General features: G+C 42.6%; 2 protein-coding genes across 10 annotated transcripts in view; one reads left to right on the top strand and one right to left on the bottom strand.

Moving 5' to 3' along the window:
• Nucleotides 1–15,987, top strand: RAB14 (RAB14, member RAS oncogene family). The gene is made up of 8 exons (XM_071766346.1): nt 1–225; nt 7,933–7,991; nt 8,985–9,038; nt 10,506–10,683; nt 11,814–11,880; nt 12,670–12,757; nt 13,082–13,112; nt 13,911–15,987. Exons 2-8 carry the CDS (start codon nt 7,940–7,942, stop codon nt 14,086–14,088), a joined length of 648 nt encoding a protein of 215 aa, XP_071622447.1. The 5' UTR covers nt 1–225; nt 7,933–7,939; the 3' UTR covers nt 14,089–15,987.
• Nucleotides 15,988–16,705: 718 nt separating this feature from the next.
• The window catches only part of CNTRL (centriolin), a 30,601-nt gene continuing 29,820 nt past the window's right edge, over nt 16,706–17,486 (bottom strand). For all 9 annotated transcript variants that reach the window (XM_071766343.1, XM_071766337.1, XM_071766342.1 and 6 more), the window contains one exon: nt 16,706–17,290. In XM_071766343.1, the coding sequence (XP_071622444.1) occupies nt 17,192–17,290 (99 nt within the window). In that variant the 3' untranslated portion in view covers nt 16,706–17,191. The remainder of the gene's footprint in view (nt 17,291–17,486) is intronic.

Consider the following 17,486-nt stretch of genomic DNA (forward strand, 5'->3'; position numbering starts at 1 on the left):
GGGAGGGGAAACCCCGTGCGCGATGCGCCGCCATCTTGGATAAGGGGGGTGATGGGGGCGCAGTGGAGTCAGCGGAGCTGAACCTGAGGGAGCCCCGGAGAGAGGCGGAGACCCGGCCCGGCCCTCGCCTCAGCCCCGAAGTAGAGCGCTACAGTGCCCGCAGGGGGGGGACCGGGCTGCCGCCGACAGAGCCACGCTGCACAGCCACCCGCACCCCGCGCCCAGGTATGGAGTAGCCGGGGAGGGGCGCCCCTCCGCCCCGCCGGGCCTACCGCACCAGGCCCCGCGCCGGTACCCGGCACCCAGCGCGCTCCGCTCGGGCGGACGCGCTGCCCTCTCGCTGCCAGCCCCGGGCAGACACCCAGCCGGGGGGGCGACACTGCCTTCTGCTGCTGCCCGGAGCCGGGGCCTGGTCGGGGCCGCGTTCCCCTCAGTGTGCCGCTGCTCGCCTTCCAGGGGTGCGGGCCGGGCCCTGGGCGCGGCGGGGCTGCCTGCCCTGGCTCCGGGTGGCGGACAGGAAGGGGAGGGGGCTGCTGGTCCGTCTGGGAAGGAGGAGGGTGAGGCTGGCTGGCTGGCTGAAGCTAGGCCGCTGCTGCACTGTTTGTCGCCACCGCCTCCCCTGCGCTGCACCCTCCCTCGGTAACGCGGCACCGGCTGCCGCCCCTGAACATGCGGTATAAATATAATTGTATAAATACATATATATATATATATGTGCCCCCCACTAATGGCTGTAAGTGCACGTAGGGTGCTTATTGCATGTATGTAGGATACTGTGTGTGGCCGATGCGCAGTGTTACCTGTGCTCTGATTCACCCGTGCTGTCATGAACTTCGACAGAAAAATACCTTTCACGAGGGCTGTGGGGAGTGCTGCTTTGTATGCGAGAAGGCAACAGAAGTGTTCTAGACTTAATCTCTGCTTTCTTATGTCAATCCTTGTTTGTGTTAAACAGAAAAATGCTGTTCTGTTCTCTCACCTAGTCGTCTGTTGTTCGTTTGCAGAACACTTAAGGTTTCTGTAACATCTATGGATAGATTTAGTCCTTAATTCAAATTTTACTGAATTATCCTTGCAATAAAGCCAGAGAGTGGTGTGTGTGCACTGGAGGCTCTGGCAGTGGCTCTGTTGCTCTGGATGTTACTTGATGAGGACTTTGCTCTATAGGCCTCTGAAACAGAGTGGATCTGTGTTGTTGTATGGCATTTTTTCATGAAAGTAAAAAAACTCCCTTGTGAGCAGGATTTACTCTGGTTGTCTGTATCCTGAGTCATTTAAAATCCTAATTCAGAAACCTTACTTCACCACTAGCCCAATGGTATTGTATGGGATGCACTGATTTGGATTGAGGGCCTCTTGTACTTGGGCATTGCTCAGGAATAGGAAGAAGATTCCAACTGTGGAGGACTTAATATCACACATTATTATGGATTAAAAAGGAATGTGCTAGCTTCCTGTAGGGCTTTCCACTCATATGTCTGAGTGGAAAGGAGAAGCTTCTGTTTTCCATCATATGGATAACAAAAAAAAAAAAAAAAAAAAAAAAAAAAAAAAAAGTTATCCTGAAGAACAGTAGTTTGAAAGCAAACCTGTTATACTGGAGATACAAGGATTTAAAATGTAAATAGATTTTTTAAATTACTTGCTTACTCCTGTGCATTGCAGCCTGTTTATGATTGGTTCTCATTTTGCTCTTTCTGGAACAAAGCCAGTAGACCTTATTTAATTTTGTTCTAAAATGTCTTTGTCTTGTTGTCTTTTCCAAGGTGATGACTCCAGACAGCTCCATGTTTCTGATTTGTTAGACTGACAACAAAATACTCCTGGTTTCTCCATGTACTGCCCCTAAACCTCCCTGGTATCTCTGGAACTTGGTTCCCTAGCCTGTGAACACAGGCATGTGCTACAGGTTAGGCTGTTTTATAGGAAGGGGAATAGGATAAAAAAAAAGATAAGACAGATGGATATAGAACTATGGCTGAGAGAATGGGTAGTGGAGAAAGTGTTCTTACTGGTGAGGGCAGGCATGGAGTATTTAATTGAGCTATGGTGCTGGGGTGTGGTTAGCAAGAAATGAGGTGTGGGCATATAAATGCAGAAAGTTTCTGAAACAAAATGGAGGAACTGAATGGAGCAGGATCTGAAACCATTTAAAGGATAACCTGCAGCATGCATATGACTGGATAGTTGCTGAGGAAGATCATGAAGTGAAGATAACCTTGGTGTAAAAATATAAATAAAGTCAGAGTTCTTGTATAGGAAGAGAAGTGAAGGCCTGTGAGGTCTTCTGAAATACTTGCTGGGCCTCAGGCTGAGTTCAGGTGTTTTGCATTATTAAAAATACAGCAAATGCATTTCTTCAAGAACAGCTTAACCCAGGGCTCTGCACAGCTGAAGCTTCTTAGTCTGAGTCCACCAGCATTCAGCCCTCGTGTGCTTTTAGAATTAGAATAACTGGATGTGGAAATAATAAGGAAATGAGAAGTGATTTTTGACAGCAGATCAGAAGGAGCTTGCTGGGCAGCTGTGTGATCAAAGATCAGTTCAGCCAAATTTGCTGTCTTGTGCTAATCAGATGCTTTAATGAAGTCCAAATGGGGAAAGCTAGAGAGGATGACTCTAGGGGGGCTGAAGGATGAGTAAGAAACTGGCCAGCAACAGAATGCTGGATGTGAAAGTATTGGGCTGCTGGCAGGCTGCTAATAAAAATCCTCAGGGATCAGTCTTAGAGAAGAGCTTTAGAAAGACAAGGCTGCACAAATAAACAAACAGGGAGACTGTGGGGCCATCAACTTAGGGAGGGCCAAAATGTTTATATGTTAAGGGTGACATAAATGTCCTTGATTTATGGAAGTCATAGAACCACAATGAGATTTAATTGTAATAGAGTTTATAACTTGTCATGGACAACAAACTTGAGGGATTTCACTGCTTGGGTGCATTAACTGATAACAAAACTGTTACTGCCTTCCAGTATGATGTGACTTTTACAGAAGACCACAACTGAAGCAATTTCAGACATTTTAGCAGCCTTCTAAAGTAAGGTATCAGTTAGCCTGTGTTTTGTGTGATTGGCAGAAGTCTTCATCAGGGGAATAGTGCAATTATGAATTTAAAAAATTCTACCTGTGTTCTGTTTTTTCCTTCCTTATTCATCTCTTCTCAGTGTTCAGTGTTAATTAGCATCTAAGTAAATATGCAAGGAAGATTATGCTCTGGGAAAGAGGATAGCTACCTATTAATTTTGTGTAGATTTAGCTGTTCTAAATAATAGTTACTGGTTGCATGCAGTTCCCTGTGTACTCAACTAATATTTTCTTCCAAATGAAGAAAGTAACAGCTCTTTAGAAGTTGTTTCAGTATATGCAAGGGATGATGTGGTGGCATTACCTTTTTGTAAAAGGAACTGGATTTCACCTGTGAGATCCTCTCATGTTGCATATCCTTGAGGAGTGACTAAAGAATACCTGGATGGCCAGATGAAATGCAAAATGCTTCTTGCTTCAGACTAAACAGCACTTCCTGAGGGGAACCTCTATTAATTAGCCAGTCCTGAATTTGAAGGTGATAACTGTTTCCAGAGGTATCATCTCTCCAGGTTGTCCAGCTGATGGTATTAACCATGCACACTGTCTCACAAAACCTGTGCATCCAGGTGTTTGACTGTTCTGGTAAAGTACCTGCTTCTTACTGAGCATAAAGCTATGAAATTTCCCCATGCAAACATTTAGTGAAGAATTAAAATTGACTGTGTCCTTGAGTGGAGCTAGAGGGAACTGCCTGTGTCTCACAAAAGCTGGTGTGGTTATGGTGTTTACAGTTATGTTACTCTGATAAAAGAATGTTAGGGCAGTGTGCCTGAACAACCTTATCTTGGGTTGTACAGATGTATGCTGATACTTGAAATAAGGCTCCAGTGAGATGTCAAAATACCTGTGGAGTGTTTGTCAATTAGAGGAGGAGATGTAGGTGTCTGTTATCTCTTTAAGGTCATCTATAACTTTTTATAAATAAAAAGAAACTTTGCAGGAAGAAGTTGCTGTATGGAAAATAGATTATAGTGACACTGTTCACTGTAAGGCTTCTAATCCTAACTGTAATACAGAAATTAATTGTGCAGACTTTGAAAGTAGGAAAATTCTGTGTATAGGGAAGCATGATCCTCTGGCTAGCTGCCATTCTGAAGTAATGCTCTAAACTCTGGGGAAGTGTTACCTCTGAAAAGGGAGCCAGGACTTGCTCCAAGCTGGCAAGCTTTCCTGGAAAAAAGATGGCAGGTAGCTTTCAGACTAAACTATTTTCTGTTAACAGTAAATTCATAGTTATTTAACTTTGCTATCATACTGTGTAATGTCAGTGGTGGATGAAGGTAAGTTGCCCATTCTTATGTGCAACTCTTTCAGTCCTGCAGTTCTTGCCTCCCTGTTTTCCCAAGAGGAAAACCCCAAACCCTGGTATGGGGTTTATTTAAAGTCATGTGTCTGGAACCAGAGGGCTGTGGAGGAAGAATTTCTACAGATGGCTGGTGCTGTCAACATGGCTTCCCCTTGCATTACCATGTACCTAATACACTCTTGTGTTTACTGAATCCTGTTTGTTATTATCTGGACTTCCTTCTTTCTTCTCTAGTAAGTGCTGAGACTGTAAGTTTTCTAAGGCTGAGTTCTCACCATGGCTTCTGTGTTTAGTTTGTTGCATTTATTTTTTTTCCTTTCTTCCAGAGTCATTCTGGAATATCAGCTTCATAGCAAGGTCTGAGCACAGTCTGGATTCCTGGCTATCCCAATTGGAACTTCAGTGTTTAAAAGTTTATTTGCTTGGGGGGGTTTGTTGGTTTTGATATTGGTTTTTTTCCCTCTTTCTGGAAAACAGATGATTACTTTAAAAGATTTCTGACCTTTAGTAATAATTGGGAGTATTTCAGAATGTTTTCTGTAACATGACCCTTGGAATAAATATGAAACCAAAGAGTTTTTAATTCCAGAAACTGTTTAAATTTATTATCTGTTTCTGCAAGCTTTCAGTACATGTTTACTTCTCCAGCACCACTCTGGGCCTTGAGAGGAGGTCTAGACTCATCATATGAGTTCTCCATTGGTATTGCTATTAATACTCTGTTTCTTTATGCTTTGGAAAGCATGTGCTAGGGCTGGCTGTACACATTGGGGTATGTGGTATCTCTTTCCTCCTTTAGGAGCCTAATGTCACTGTAAGAACCAGGGTGAAGTTTTAGCAACCAGACATGGCTCTGTTAGCCCTCCCTTCCCACCCATTTCTTAACAGACTTCGTTGCCAAGCACAGAATTTGGTTTTCTAACTCTCACTTTGCAGTGGGATCTGATCTTGATGCATCCATTGCAAAGCAGTGGCAGTTCATTTTATATTGAAATAATATAGTTAGACTTCTTTACTTAAAAGTATAATGAAAATTGGCATATCTTAGCAAGCAAAAACAGTCTGTCAAGCAGAGATGTATATTTAGCAGTAAGGACTCCACTTAAGAGGCTTGTTTGAAATGCAGTTTGTGATACAGCTGCACACAGTTCCCAGTTGGTCCATTCTTCAGAAAAAAAAATACAATTTCCTCACTATTCAGTGATGCTGCTTACAGGCTTGGCTAGTAAGAAGTGTTCTCACTCAGAAATGTGGAACACCCTTGAGTGTTGAGTACTTAGCATTCCTTAGGAGAGGGTCACCTAGGTTTGTGCAGGCAGAGTTCATAGCCACAAGTGGTTCTCTATTGTGGAGTTAGATTTTTTTTTTTTTTTTTTTTTTTTTTTTGAGTGCAAGCTACTAGATACAACACTCTGTAGAGCTTTCAGCCTAAATGTATCTTAGTGCACTTGGTACCTTGCTTTTCTTTATCTATTGTGACTGTAGCACCTACCTGTTTTCTCTGGAAAATAGTACAGTTCATGCTGTCCTTCTGAAGGATATATATCCACGTATAAATTGGCCTTTTCAAGCCTTTTTTTAAGTTCCACTTACATGCCTCACAGTCCTCCTGTTTAATCTTGTCTACTATCATACTGAATTGAGCCATGAGTGGAGTCCCAGCTTTACTCAGAGCTAAGTATCCTGGAAGAACAAGTGGATTGGATCAGAAGATGCTCTGCTTGAATGTGACTGCTCTTGGGATGTGCTGGAGAGGAGGAAAAACACACTGTGTCAAGATGTATTCAGAACATTTGAAGTATTGCAGGTTTCCACAGTGAATTCTTACCCAGAACAGCCCTAAGAAGTGGTCTGCCCACTGACCTGTTGGTTGCCAGGGCAAAGGTGGTGTGGGCTGGCTGTGAATTTCCCTCTACTGTGGCACAGGAGTTTCCTCTGAGGTGACTGTTCTGGAAACCTGTGCAGCACTTGGTGTGGAATTCTGTCTTGCCAACACATACAAGAATTGCTGTCCAAAACTGTCTTTTGTTTACTATCTGGGCTTCAACTTGGTTTACTAGAAGAGGACTTGATGGCAGATGTTGCATTCTGCTTGGGATAGGTGGACTTAAGAGGTTCTGTATCATGGGCCAGTGGTGAAGGAAGGGTGAGGTGCAGAGCAGTGACTGGCACACACTGAACCCTTCTCAGCTGCCCCTGGGAGTTGTCCCCTCCAAGGTCTAGATAAGAGCATTTGCTTCAAACCTCTGCTGTGTTCAGTGGTGGCTCTGTGCTGTGAATGAGATTTGTTGTCAATCACCTTCCTTATGACTGCAGTTCACTGTTGGGGATTAATTGTGGTTGAGGAAACAATACATTGCTTTTTAAAAAGTTACAGTTATTGATCTTTCCTGTATTTTTATTCTTTATAGTACTGGTTTCATTTATCATGTTGATGACATATGACTGAATGAAAATCTTGGTAGGCTAAAGCAATGTTCTTGATAAAAAGCAGTGTATTTTTCTCGTGGCTCTCTGCCATGCAGGAGCAGGTAAAGGAAGTGCTGAATTCCTAGTGGAAACTCCACTTGCTTAACTGGCCACACTGTATCTAATTTAACTTCAAACCTGGGACAGAAGCAGTCAATTTGCTCCTATAGACTTGTAATTCCAGTTAACTGCTGTATTAGTAAGTCAGCTATTACTCCTTGCAGGTTTACACACTTGAAGCTAGTTCTGATTCCTCCTGCATACAGAATCATAGAATCATAGAATTGGCTGGGTTGGAAGGGACCTCAGAGATCATCAAGTCCAACCCTTGAAAGCACGTGAAGTCTCTGGAATATTGGACATATCCCAATCTAATTTTGACTGTCACTTAAAAAAGAGAAACTGCAAAGCCTTGCTGTTAGTGCTGCTGTGCTGACAAAGCCACAGAGATGTTAACTGACTTCCTGAACATCTGATTTGTGGCTTGTACCACTTTTCTGACATGGACTTGTTGCAGTCCAGATCCCAGTTAAGGCTACCACAGCATTCTTTTAAATAATTCTTAGCTCTTTGGTGCAAGCTGTGTTGTGCCCTTTGCTCCTTTTGGAAGTCTCAAAAGTGTGAGGTAATAGTTCTAAACTGCTGGTTTTGTTAAACCTCTTCAGATTTTCCTTTTTTTTGAGTCACATTTTCTTTTCAGTTCACATGTCAGCTGTTTGGTTAGGGTGTACTGGTCCACTCAGTGACTCTGTCCATAGAAAAATAGTACTAGAGCTTTTCAACAGCTTTGTCTTGCTTCATAAAATTGAATTACTATCAATAGTATGCAGAGTATGTTTCTCCTGAGAGGGGTTCAGAGCAAATGCTCTGACAGTTTTGCTGAATGTCTTTTGATGCTGATTCAGTGAGTGGGGAAGTACACCCAAACTTCAACTGGGAATGAAAGAACAGTTGGATGGGAGAGGAAGGGGAAGGGATTTCTGTTGGTTTGTATAATGAAATTGGATTACTTGATTTGACTTTGGTGAACAAGTAGCAGTTCTGATGTGCTCTCTTTTTTTGTTTTAGTGCCACAATGGCAACTGCACCTTACAACTATTCCTACATCTTTAAGTACATCATTATTGGTAAGTATCTGTGTCAGTGTGTATGTGCCTGACAGCCTCCTACAAACCCTGTGACTCTGCTGTTGTTGGCTTGTGTTGTGTGCTACTTGCTGTATAGTTGCAGAAGTGATTCAGGAGTTAACTTGTCCAACCCCAGTCCCTCAGAAATCACCAGGCTTGCTCTTAGCAACTGTCCATAGAAAGGCAAATGCTCTTGTGTGCCATAGAAATTGAGCTGAGTGGTTGGTGGGAGGTGAGCTGGGATTGGGGACAAGTACCAGGGTCTGTATTGGGAATCTGTGTTGAAGACAGAAGTGCTGATTGGAATTCAGTGTTTTAGAGGGGCTTACTAAGCTTTGTCAGGCTATGTTTTCTGTGTTTAGATGTTGTGTTTAGCTGCAGCTCCCTTGGCTGGTTAGAGTCAAGGACTTGATTGCATTTATTACTCTCCTGGAAGAACTGGTCTTAATTCTTAATGATCTTGTGTAGGTGTAAGTGATCTGCAATCTTATTGTAATAGTTTGGAAGTCAGACTGCTGTGACAGCCTCAGCCTGTGGAAAATTTGGTTCCTAAAAAAACCTTGTTATTTCTCACTACTGGCATTGTGTAAGTGATCAGTGGAAGTGAACACACTTGGTGTGTTCTGGTTGGTTACCAGTGTTTTTGATAACTGCAAGTAAGACAGGAGCTCCAAAAGTGTATTTTACATTTCTGTTTTTTACAGATTTACTTCTCATAACCTTGTGAAATGCAGCTTTAAAATCAGCAGTGCAGGTTAACTTCTCATTTGAATTTACTGTTCTACCATTGCTTGCAACCCTGTACCTGCTACCAAAGCCATAGTGCAAAAGTTGATAAATTTAAGAATTGTAGCCAGGGGCAGAGAACATAACCCACTAGAGCTGAGGATGGACTGTCTGCCTGTCTCAGTACTGTTTGTTGTGTGGAATGAAGATAATGTGCTTCTTGCAACAACAGTGTGGTGTCAGCCTTAACTATTCTTTCTGTAACAGGGGACATGGGTGTAGGAAAGTCCTGTTTGCTTCATCAATTCACAGAAAAGAAGTGTGAGTATTGCAATTCATAATATTCTAACTGCAACTGCTGTGCTTCATCCCTTTTTCCTGCCTTTTTGCATCCATCTTGCATGAGCTTGGTATTTGTGTCTTAATCTGTATGTTTGTATTATACTTGGCCAGATTTTTGTTATGACTCCTGCAGATATAAAATGTTGCTCTAGTAATGGCAAACCTGCAGGTTCAGTCCATCCTACCTATGATGAGTGGAAAGACTGGGTCTGTTTTTACAGCTTTTCCAGGGAATTTTGAAACACAAGAAAGTGAAATTTCTTGTCTGCAGTCTGCATGTTTTCTGTATTGGTGCAGCTTCATCCCAAGCAGGTGGAATTTTTTAGAACCTTTAAGGACTTAAAAAATAAATTCATTTTTCCTTGATTCCCTGTTTGCAGACTTAAGTAGCAGTGTCATCTTCTGTAGCTGTGGTGACTGATGACACTTGGACTGCCCCCTGTGATCATGTTAAACGTTACTGTGGTCTGTCTACAATGTTTTTTTCATGTATCCTATCATGACTAATTGAGATTGGCTTCAGTTCCTCTTGATACATGTGTTGCATTGGAGTTTGCAGGTGATGGGAGCTCTTAAAACTTCCCATGAAGCTCACGCTCAGTGGATAAGTCTGTAGGTATTTACCAGTACAAAGCTGGTCGTTACTGTGTGCTACTTGAGATGGGTCAGTAAGTGGGTAGGAGCTACAGTTTGAAATAATTCTGTAGAAACAGGATTTTTTAACTGCTTAACTTGCTTCTAACTACAATCCAGTATCAGCCAGTTTAAATACTACCTTGCATTTGGTCAAATTCTTGCTGAGGATGTCTGTCTCTTAAGCTGAAGCAACACAACCAAACAAACTAACATGCCAAACCTTTGACTACAGGACTGTCACTAACTGTACATGCCTTGAGTAGATACTCATCCTTTCTGTTTTCTTGGCCTTTCTTGAAGATGAGATATTGTAACCAGAAGGATGCCTTTTTGGTTTTGCTGTGTTGATGGCTACTTATGGAACTGGCTTTTTTTCCTGTGGACAGCCATGCTGTTAACCCTGTCTGAAACAACCTGGGTATTTGTTATTGAAGCTGTGTTACAGACTTTGTTTCTTGGCATTTCCCTACAAATTATCTTTTCCTACTGCATTAAAATAGTTAACCATTTCTGCAAGGATAGACTGAGACTCCACTGCCATGCTGCCTTCTGATATATGTGGCCAAAGAGCAGCAGTGTACATGCAGCAGAGAAGGCAAGGAATTTTATAACTGTTTTTAAAACTCACAGCAGTTTAGGAAATACATTATTTCATTTCTAGTTAAGTGATACCATCTGGTACTGTAGCTGTAAGAATGATTTCCTAGAGATTACAAATCTAAGGTAACTAAACTGGTGATAGTGGCATCTTTGTAGCAAGGAGACTTGGTGCTAGAAAGGTCTGATCTTGGCTCTTGTTTTTCATGGCAGTTATGGCGGACTGTCCCCACACAATTGGTGTTGAATTTGGCACAAGAATAATTGAAGTTAGTGGCCAAAAAATTAAACTACAGATCTGGGATACAGCAGGACAGGAGAGATTCAGGGCTGTCACACGAAGCTACTACAGAGGAGCAGCAGGAGCTCTCATGGTCTATGACATTACCAGGTAAGGTGCATCTGGGGTGGCAGCTCTGGGTGCTTGACAAGCTTCTTTGGGTGCCACAGCTGTACACCTACTGTCTTGTCTGTCCCCTTGAACTGGATTTAAAAGTCTCTGGATGGATTTGTATCCTGTTGTTTGAAGCTTACCACACTTTGTCTAAATACTTCTAAGTATTTAAAGAGCTGAAAATGAAACATGGGGAATTATGTGAGATGCTTTCCTTGGAAAACTTCACTGCTGACAGACCTGACAGTCTTACAGTTTCAGGCCATGACTGCCTTAGTTAAGTTGTTTAAGGAACTGGCTTTGTCTTTAAAATCTGCTCTTTGGTGCATGGATTTTTTCTGTTCCTGCCAGACAGTGGATACTGCTGCTTACCTGGCAGAAAGCAGGCCCAGGACTGAGAATTACCTCTGTTGCAATGGGCTGTGGAAATGTGCTTACAAGACTCTAGAGATGAGAGAACATTGTGGAAGTCTGACTTCTGGGCCTCCTCACACCTAGTCCTGTAACCAAATCAGACTACAGAGAAGTTATCCTACTTCATTTTATAGCTGAAAACTAAAGATGCTGCTAAAATAATAATTGGATGTGCAATGTGAAATACTTAGGCTTTCTAAAGTCTCCCATCCTCTTCTGGGGCTATTTTTGATACTCTTTTTGCACCTCTTTCTTTTTTTTTTTTTTTTTTTTTTCATTTGTGTGTATCTCTTATTTGCTTAAATCTTAAGCAGTAAAGCATAAATAATCTTATGCACTGTTTGTTACCAAAGTGCAATTCTGCTGTACAGTGTTCTGCAGGAGTATTCCACAGGAAACCTTCCAATGTGTTCTAAACAATATAAATGTTGTCCTTGTGAAGACAGCAAAGCTGCCACATGCTAGAAGTGTGAATTGCTCTGTCTTTCCCACCTGTGGTCTGAGAGTTGCTCTGTGGGTCTACAGTTGACTTACTGAAACCTTGGTCTGAGTCCAAATAAGAAGCTGCTGCTTTATCTGTCCTGAGGTTTGTTCCTGAAGAACAGGGCTGAGAGCTGTTGGGGTGTTTAATGGATGCTGACTGTGCTGTTGGCAGTTGTGCATTTAAAAAAAAAAACCTGTAGCTAAAACTGTGCTCACTTAATTCTTTGCAGAAGAAGTACATATAATCACTTAAGCAGCTGGCTGACAGATGCAAGGAACCTCACCAATCCAAATACTGTAAGTTGGACTTCACTTAGCTTGAAAGCAAGATTGCTTATCTGTAAGCAAGAGGTGGAAGACTTAGGCCAAAGCATCTGCTGTGGTAGCAGTGTTCTCTTAAATAAGCTGCCTGTGTTTTTAGCTCCAAGTTAAGAGAGCAGTTGTTTCTTCTCAAAGTCTTGTGCTGCTTGCCTTCCAGAGGTCTGTTTTCAGGTGGCAAAATAGTGATTAATTGGACAAACAGCTTTTGTTACTACTTCTTACTTTGTGGTAGTGATGAGGTGAATGTTATCTCATCTTAGATTGGAATATAAATTGGATCTTCAGCAAAGGCTGACCAGGTCTTCTGGAAGGATGGAGGAAGAAGGTTCTTCTCTTTCTCTTTTACCATACCACAGAACTGTTGTCCTTCAGTCTTTTTCTGAATGCCCCTGAAATACTTTAGCACCAAGCTCATGGAACAACTCTGCTGTGATGAAAAAACTTAAAGGTTCTGTCTTGATTAGCAAATGATTAAACAAGTACAAGTGGTCCAGAATGCAACCCTGCTGAATAAAGAGTAGGACTACTGCTTTCTCAGGACCTCATCTCATGAGAACAGCCTAAAGCATTTGAAGGGGACAGCTGGAGGTGCTGCTTCTGGCTTCAAAGATGTGACTTTGCTAGAGCAGTGTTCTCCTGAAGATGCCTGGCTTTTGCAGCTAAACTTTTCTGAATATTTTCTTTTTTTGCCCTATTAATGATGAAGGTAGTAGTGAAAAAGCTGATAAGCCTTTCCCTAGACTAATTTTCTCTCCTCTGAACTAGGTGATAATCCTCATAGGAAACAAAGCAGATCTGGAAGCACAGAGGGATGTTACATATGAAGAAGCCAAACAATTTGCTGAAGAAAATGGTGTGTTTTTTCTCTTGAGCTCTTTTATTTCCTACAAGATAGTGATGTTAAAGTGAATCCTCAGCATTGATAGCTGTGAACTTAGACTTCCTAAGTACTGTAATTATCTGTACAGACTTCTGCTGTGCCTCAGGTAGTCTGGCTTAACTCTCACTGTGCTTGGTTCTAGAGGTCAGCTTGTGTGTTGATACCTTAACTTGTTCATAAAACACTGTTTAGTACTAGAATGGCCTCTTGTGTGTAATCTGGAGGTCATAATGTGACTTGCTTGGGGCTACCTGAAGTGTATTATGCATTGACTGTTAAACTTCTGTCTCTGAACAGGTTTATTGTTCCTTGAAGCAAGTGCAAAAACGTAAGTTACTTTTGTCTGGAGTGGTGATTCAGAGGTGATATGTTTAAATGGAATATTGCTTGTGACTATAAGTACAGCTATATAGGGCTCAGGTATTGTAGAGTTTTACAGCTGTGAAAGAGAAACATTTTTGAGTTCCCTTTGAGGGCAAGGTATGTATAGCAGTTTCAATAACATCAGTTTGGACTTGAAGGTAACCTGTAAGGCCTCTCACTGTGTTTCAGGCAAAGACTTCTTGAAGTCAAGTGGACTGATTGGGTTTTAAGACATCATTTACACACAGAACATGCACGTGGGGGTAGGAGCAATTCCCAGTGAGATGTTACTTCCCTTGGATGTTTTGAGCTGTGAGCAAGTTGTGTAGTGACCAGCCAGTCCCTTTGTCACTGAGATTAATCACCACTCTCTACCTGTGGCTGGCTGGGGAGCCTGTCAGAAGGCAGGGGATCAGATCTCCAGGGGCTCTAGTTCCCACTGGCATCTGTCACTGTGGAATTTTGTTAAAGAAAAAGTTTTGATAAGTAGTGGCTCCCCCATCTTGAAGCCTCTTTCAGAATGGCTCCGTGCATGAGGCTCAGCACCTTAGCTTGGTTTTGCTGCTGGGTATTTTGGCTAGAGAGGGCTGTCCCAAGGAGAGGTTACCAATTTTTGGTGTGTCTGCTTTAAATACTGAGAGCTCCTCTTGCATGTGAGAGGGCAGGGTGGCAACTGCTCCTCCTTGGTGACCCTGTCACATCCCAGCTGCCTCCCTTGCTTTGCTAAGTGTAACCCAAGTAACTCCCGCTGCTCTCTTCGTAGCGGAGAGAACGTTGAGGATGCATTCCTGGAGGCTGCCAAGAAAATCTACCAGAATATCCAAGATGGAAGCCTGGATCTGAACGCTGCAGAATCAGGTGTACAGCACAAACCATCAGCTCCGCAGGGGGGGAGACTAACCAGTGAACCCCAGCCCCAGAGAGAAGGCTGTGGCTGCTAGTGACCTCTGTCCCGTGGCTCCATTTCTGACCCTTCACCTCTGTCTGGTGGAAGTGGTGCTTTTGACTGCTTCCCTGTCTTCTGTACATCTTATTGGGTTTAATTAAAACTCTGAGACAAGTTTAACACAGTACTAAACTGCTAAACAACTTTAGATGTAATCAGGTTATCAAAGGCAAGTAGAGTAATAAAACCTCTCCTGCATGGTAAATCTAGAAGTTTTTTTTTTTTTGTTTTTTTTTTCCTTGATTGTCCTTGTGATAGTGTCCACGGATACATAATTTAAACTGAGCACTGATGCTGGACTCATGATTTTACACTTTTTGCAGGGCTTTGTCTTGTACGGTTTAATTTTATGGTTCTTTGGCCTTTCTTCCCCACCTCTAACTGTTTAGAGCTGTCCCTAGTAAAGGATAAGTTTTTTTGCTGTGAAATGACTTTGGATGGTAGTGAGGGGCTCTGTAAGGATGTGCTGTTGTTGAAAGGATTCCCTGTGGTGTGTGTTGGGGGCCGGGGGGGGCTGGCACAGGAGTGTACAACTTGCACAGGAAAACAATCCATTCATTCTTGTGCTCATAGCTTTACACCATTTTTTTTGCCACTTTTATCCTTTCCATTTGTTAACAGAACGTAAATATGTATAAAATTTGAAGGAACTGAGCTTAACAGTTAAATACATCCTGTGTATATGATTTTAATGAAGAAAAATGATTACTGGCATTAGCACAGTATATAAGAATTTGTACAGTCTGACCTACGTGTGCCCACCTTGCCCCCTTAGCACAGAAATTGGTGTGGCTGCCACTCCCTTAGGCTTTAACTCCTTGGTGTTGCCAGTGGCCATTGTGCTGGGGAGCTCTGGTCCTGATGCAGAAGTTGAACACTAGTGGAATCTGTCTCTCATCTTTGCACTGTGGTTTACTGATGCTGTTGGATTAATCCTGTTCTGTGCAATCAGCAGTGTGCTCTAACCTGCTTTTCTCTTCTGTAAGCATTTTGCATTATTGGGCTTCATCACCTGCCTGGCACCCTACCCAAAGGCTGGTTCTCCTGCACATCTTCTGCTTTTATACCTTTAACTTTTTGAATGGTCAGAGGCTGAACTGGACAGTTGGAGCAAGGTGTGTGCTCTCTAGGGATTTTTAACTACTGTTGTATTTTTTAACAGTCCTGTGTGAGGGTTTCTTTTGAAGGCTTGGCCTTTTTCATCAAGACTTTTAGAACATCCTTCATGGGGTGACACAGATTTCAAGTGGTGATCTGTGGATGTTACAGAGCTTCACGTGGGGTTTGCTGTGCTGTCAGGTTGGAGCCTTTGGCTCTGCACTTGGAAAAACATCATGTGTGGCTTAAAAATGGAAGGGGGCAAGGGCTTAACCATCATCAAAAGTCTGACTTTAATCTTACTGTGGTGTACAAAATACAAAGTAGTCTTAAAATCCCTCTCTAGACACTAAAACTACAACGTTCAGACTTGTAAGTTAACAGTGGTACCACAGTATTGTACAGTCAATGTTAAATAAAAGCCAAAACTGGAATGTGCAGACAATAGGATTTGGGTAACTTGTGCACTGTCCCTTCGTTTTGTCTGGTTAGTCCTTTTTTTAACTAATATTAAGTAGATGGGTATGTTCAAGATCTACAGCTAATGCATCCTGCTCAAACCAAGGCTGCACCACAAAGGGTTTGCCCAGGGACCACGACCTGCTGCTGACATGAAGTAGATGTTCTAATGACTACAGCTTGTTGAGGTGCAATACCTGTACTCCCAGAGTAAGTTACAGTAGGTCTTATTGTTTCTGTCAAAGAAAGGATCTGTTCAGACTGCTGTACTCCTCATTTGATGTAACAATGCTATTAATCTAAATATTTGTAAATAAAGTACCTGTATCTAGATAAACTACTGTGGCTGGTGGTGTTGGCTCTGTCCCTTCTCTGGTTGTGGTGTGACTGCTGAGGGGGCTTGTTCCTGGGGGCTGTTTTCTATCCACCACAGCAGCTGCCAAGCAAAAGCTGCCAAGCAGGTGCTTCTGCTTGCCTGCACTCAGAGCTTTGTTGCTTGGGAAAAGCATCTCATTACCCTGGTGGGAGAGGAATGTGAGCACTACCCCAGGTTAGGCAGGAATTCCTGGCAGTGATGGTATTTGTGCTTTAACTCCTTGTGTTTGACCTTGACAATGACCTTAAGTGATCAAAACTACACAGGCTGCTCCTAAGAGGAGTCTGTGAGGCACTTCTAGAGCCCAGAACTGTTCTTTAAGATGGAAAGAGGTCAGAGCTGTGTTTGTTCCCTACTGGGGAAATGTGCCATGGCTGCTAGGTGACACTTGCTGGACAGACAAGGAGCCACGTGATAATTTGTGGAGTTCTGCCTGTTACCAAGTGGTTTTCCACGACTGGTTAAGAGCAAGTTGCAAAGCCTTGAGAGAAGAGTGGGAGCTGGATGCTTACACATGGTAGCCAGGAGTAGTAACAACCACATAAATACCAATGTTGTGTAAGTTTTACCTTTGGCAAATAAGAGCTGCAGGGGTCAGAGTGCTACTGCTGTCCTGAGGAGGGCTGCCTAGCCTTGGGACCAACTTTGAAAAAAAAAAATCCAACCAACCAGACAAAAACTAAGTCACTGAATTTTATTTTAAGTATTAAAAAAAAATTGGATTGAAAACATCCTTGCATTTGACACCAGGTAAACTTCCTGCTAAAAGGTTTATTTTAGAAGTGGAAACTGACAAATACCAACACTTAAATAGATGCTGTTGTTTTGGACACATTTAAAATACTTTAAAAAAAACCCAAAAACCTTATATACATAAAGCTCAGTTATTTAATCCTAAAAAAACAGTACAGAGCAGGCCCTGCAGCCAGCTGGCTGCTAGTGGTAGCAAATACCTTTTTAGAAGAGGCTTGTAAAATGGTGAGGTAGAAACCTTAGAAGGTGGTAATGAAGGGTGAAAATACACCTTTCAGCTCCAAAGCAGCATCAAGGGCTGGAACACCAACCCCAGGAATGGCTTTCACTGGAAAGGGACAAGAGGCTCCAGGACCCACACCTGGGCTACAGACTCAGCTCCAGGGCTCCTGTCACACCTCCCCTCTGGGCTTCACTGAGAAATTCCTCGTGAGCAGGACTGCAGAGTCTGGGGCACCATGGAAATCCCTGCTGGGCTGCTGGGGAAGTGTGCTACTTGTGTCAGGGTAGCCTAGAAAAACCAGCAAAAGTTGTCAGTAATTAATTAATGTCTTCAATTAGCTGAGACACACCAATCTTAAAAAAACAAAAAAACAAAAAACAAAACCCACAAAAAAATCCAAATTTTAAAGAATCAAAGAGAGTTAAAAAAACTCCTACACAACCTTTGGGGAAATGTACCCTTTTGAAAGAAGCTGTTGCCACAG

This window comes from Heliangelus exortis, chromosome 22, assembly GCF_036169615.1.
Source record: "Heliangelus exortis chromosome 22, bHelExo1.hap1, whole genome shotgun sequence".
NCBI lineage: Eukaryota > Metazoa > Chordata > Aves > Apodiformes > Trochilidae > Heliangelus > Heliangelus exortis.

Coding starts and splice junctions, on each gene's coding strand:
- RAB14 (XM_071766346.1), top strand. CDS start 7,940: ATGGCAACTGCACCTTACAACTATTCCTACATCTTTAAGTACATCATT. Junction 9,039..10,505: donor TCAATTCACAGAAAAGAAGT/GTGAGTATTGCA, acceptor TTTTCATGGCAG/TTATGGCGGACTGTCCCCAC. Junction 10,684..11,813: donor ATGGTCTATGACATTACCAG/GTAAGGTGCATC, acceptor AATTCTTTGCAG/AAGAAGTACATATAATCACT.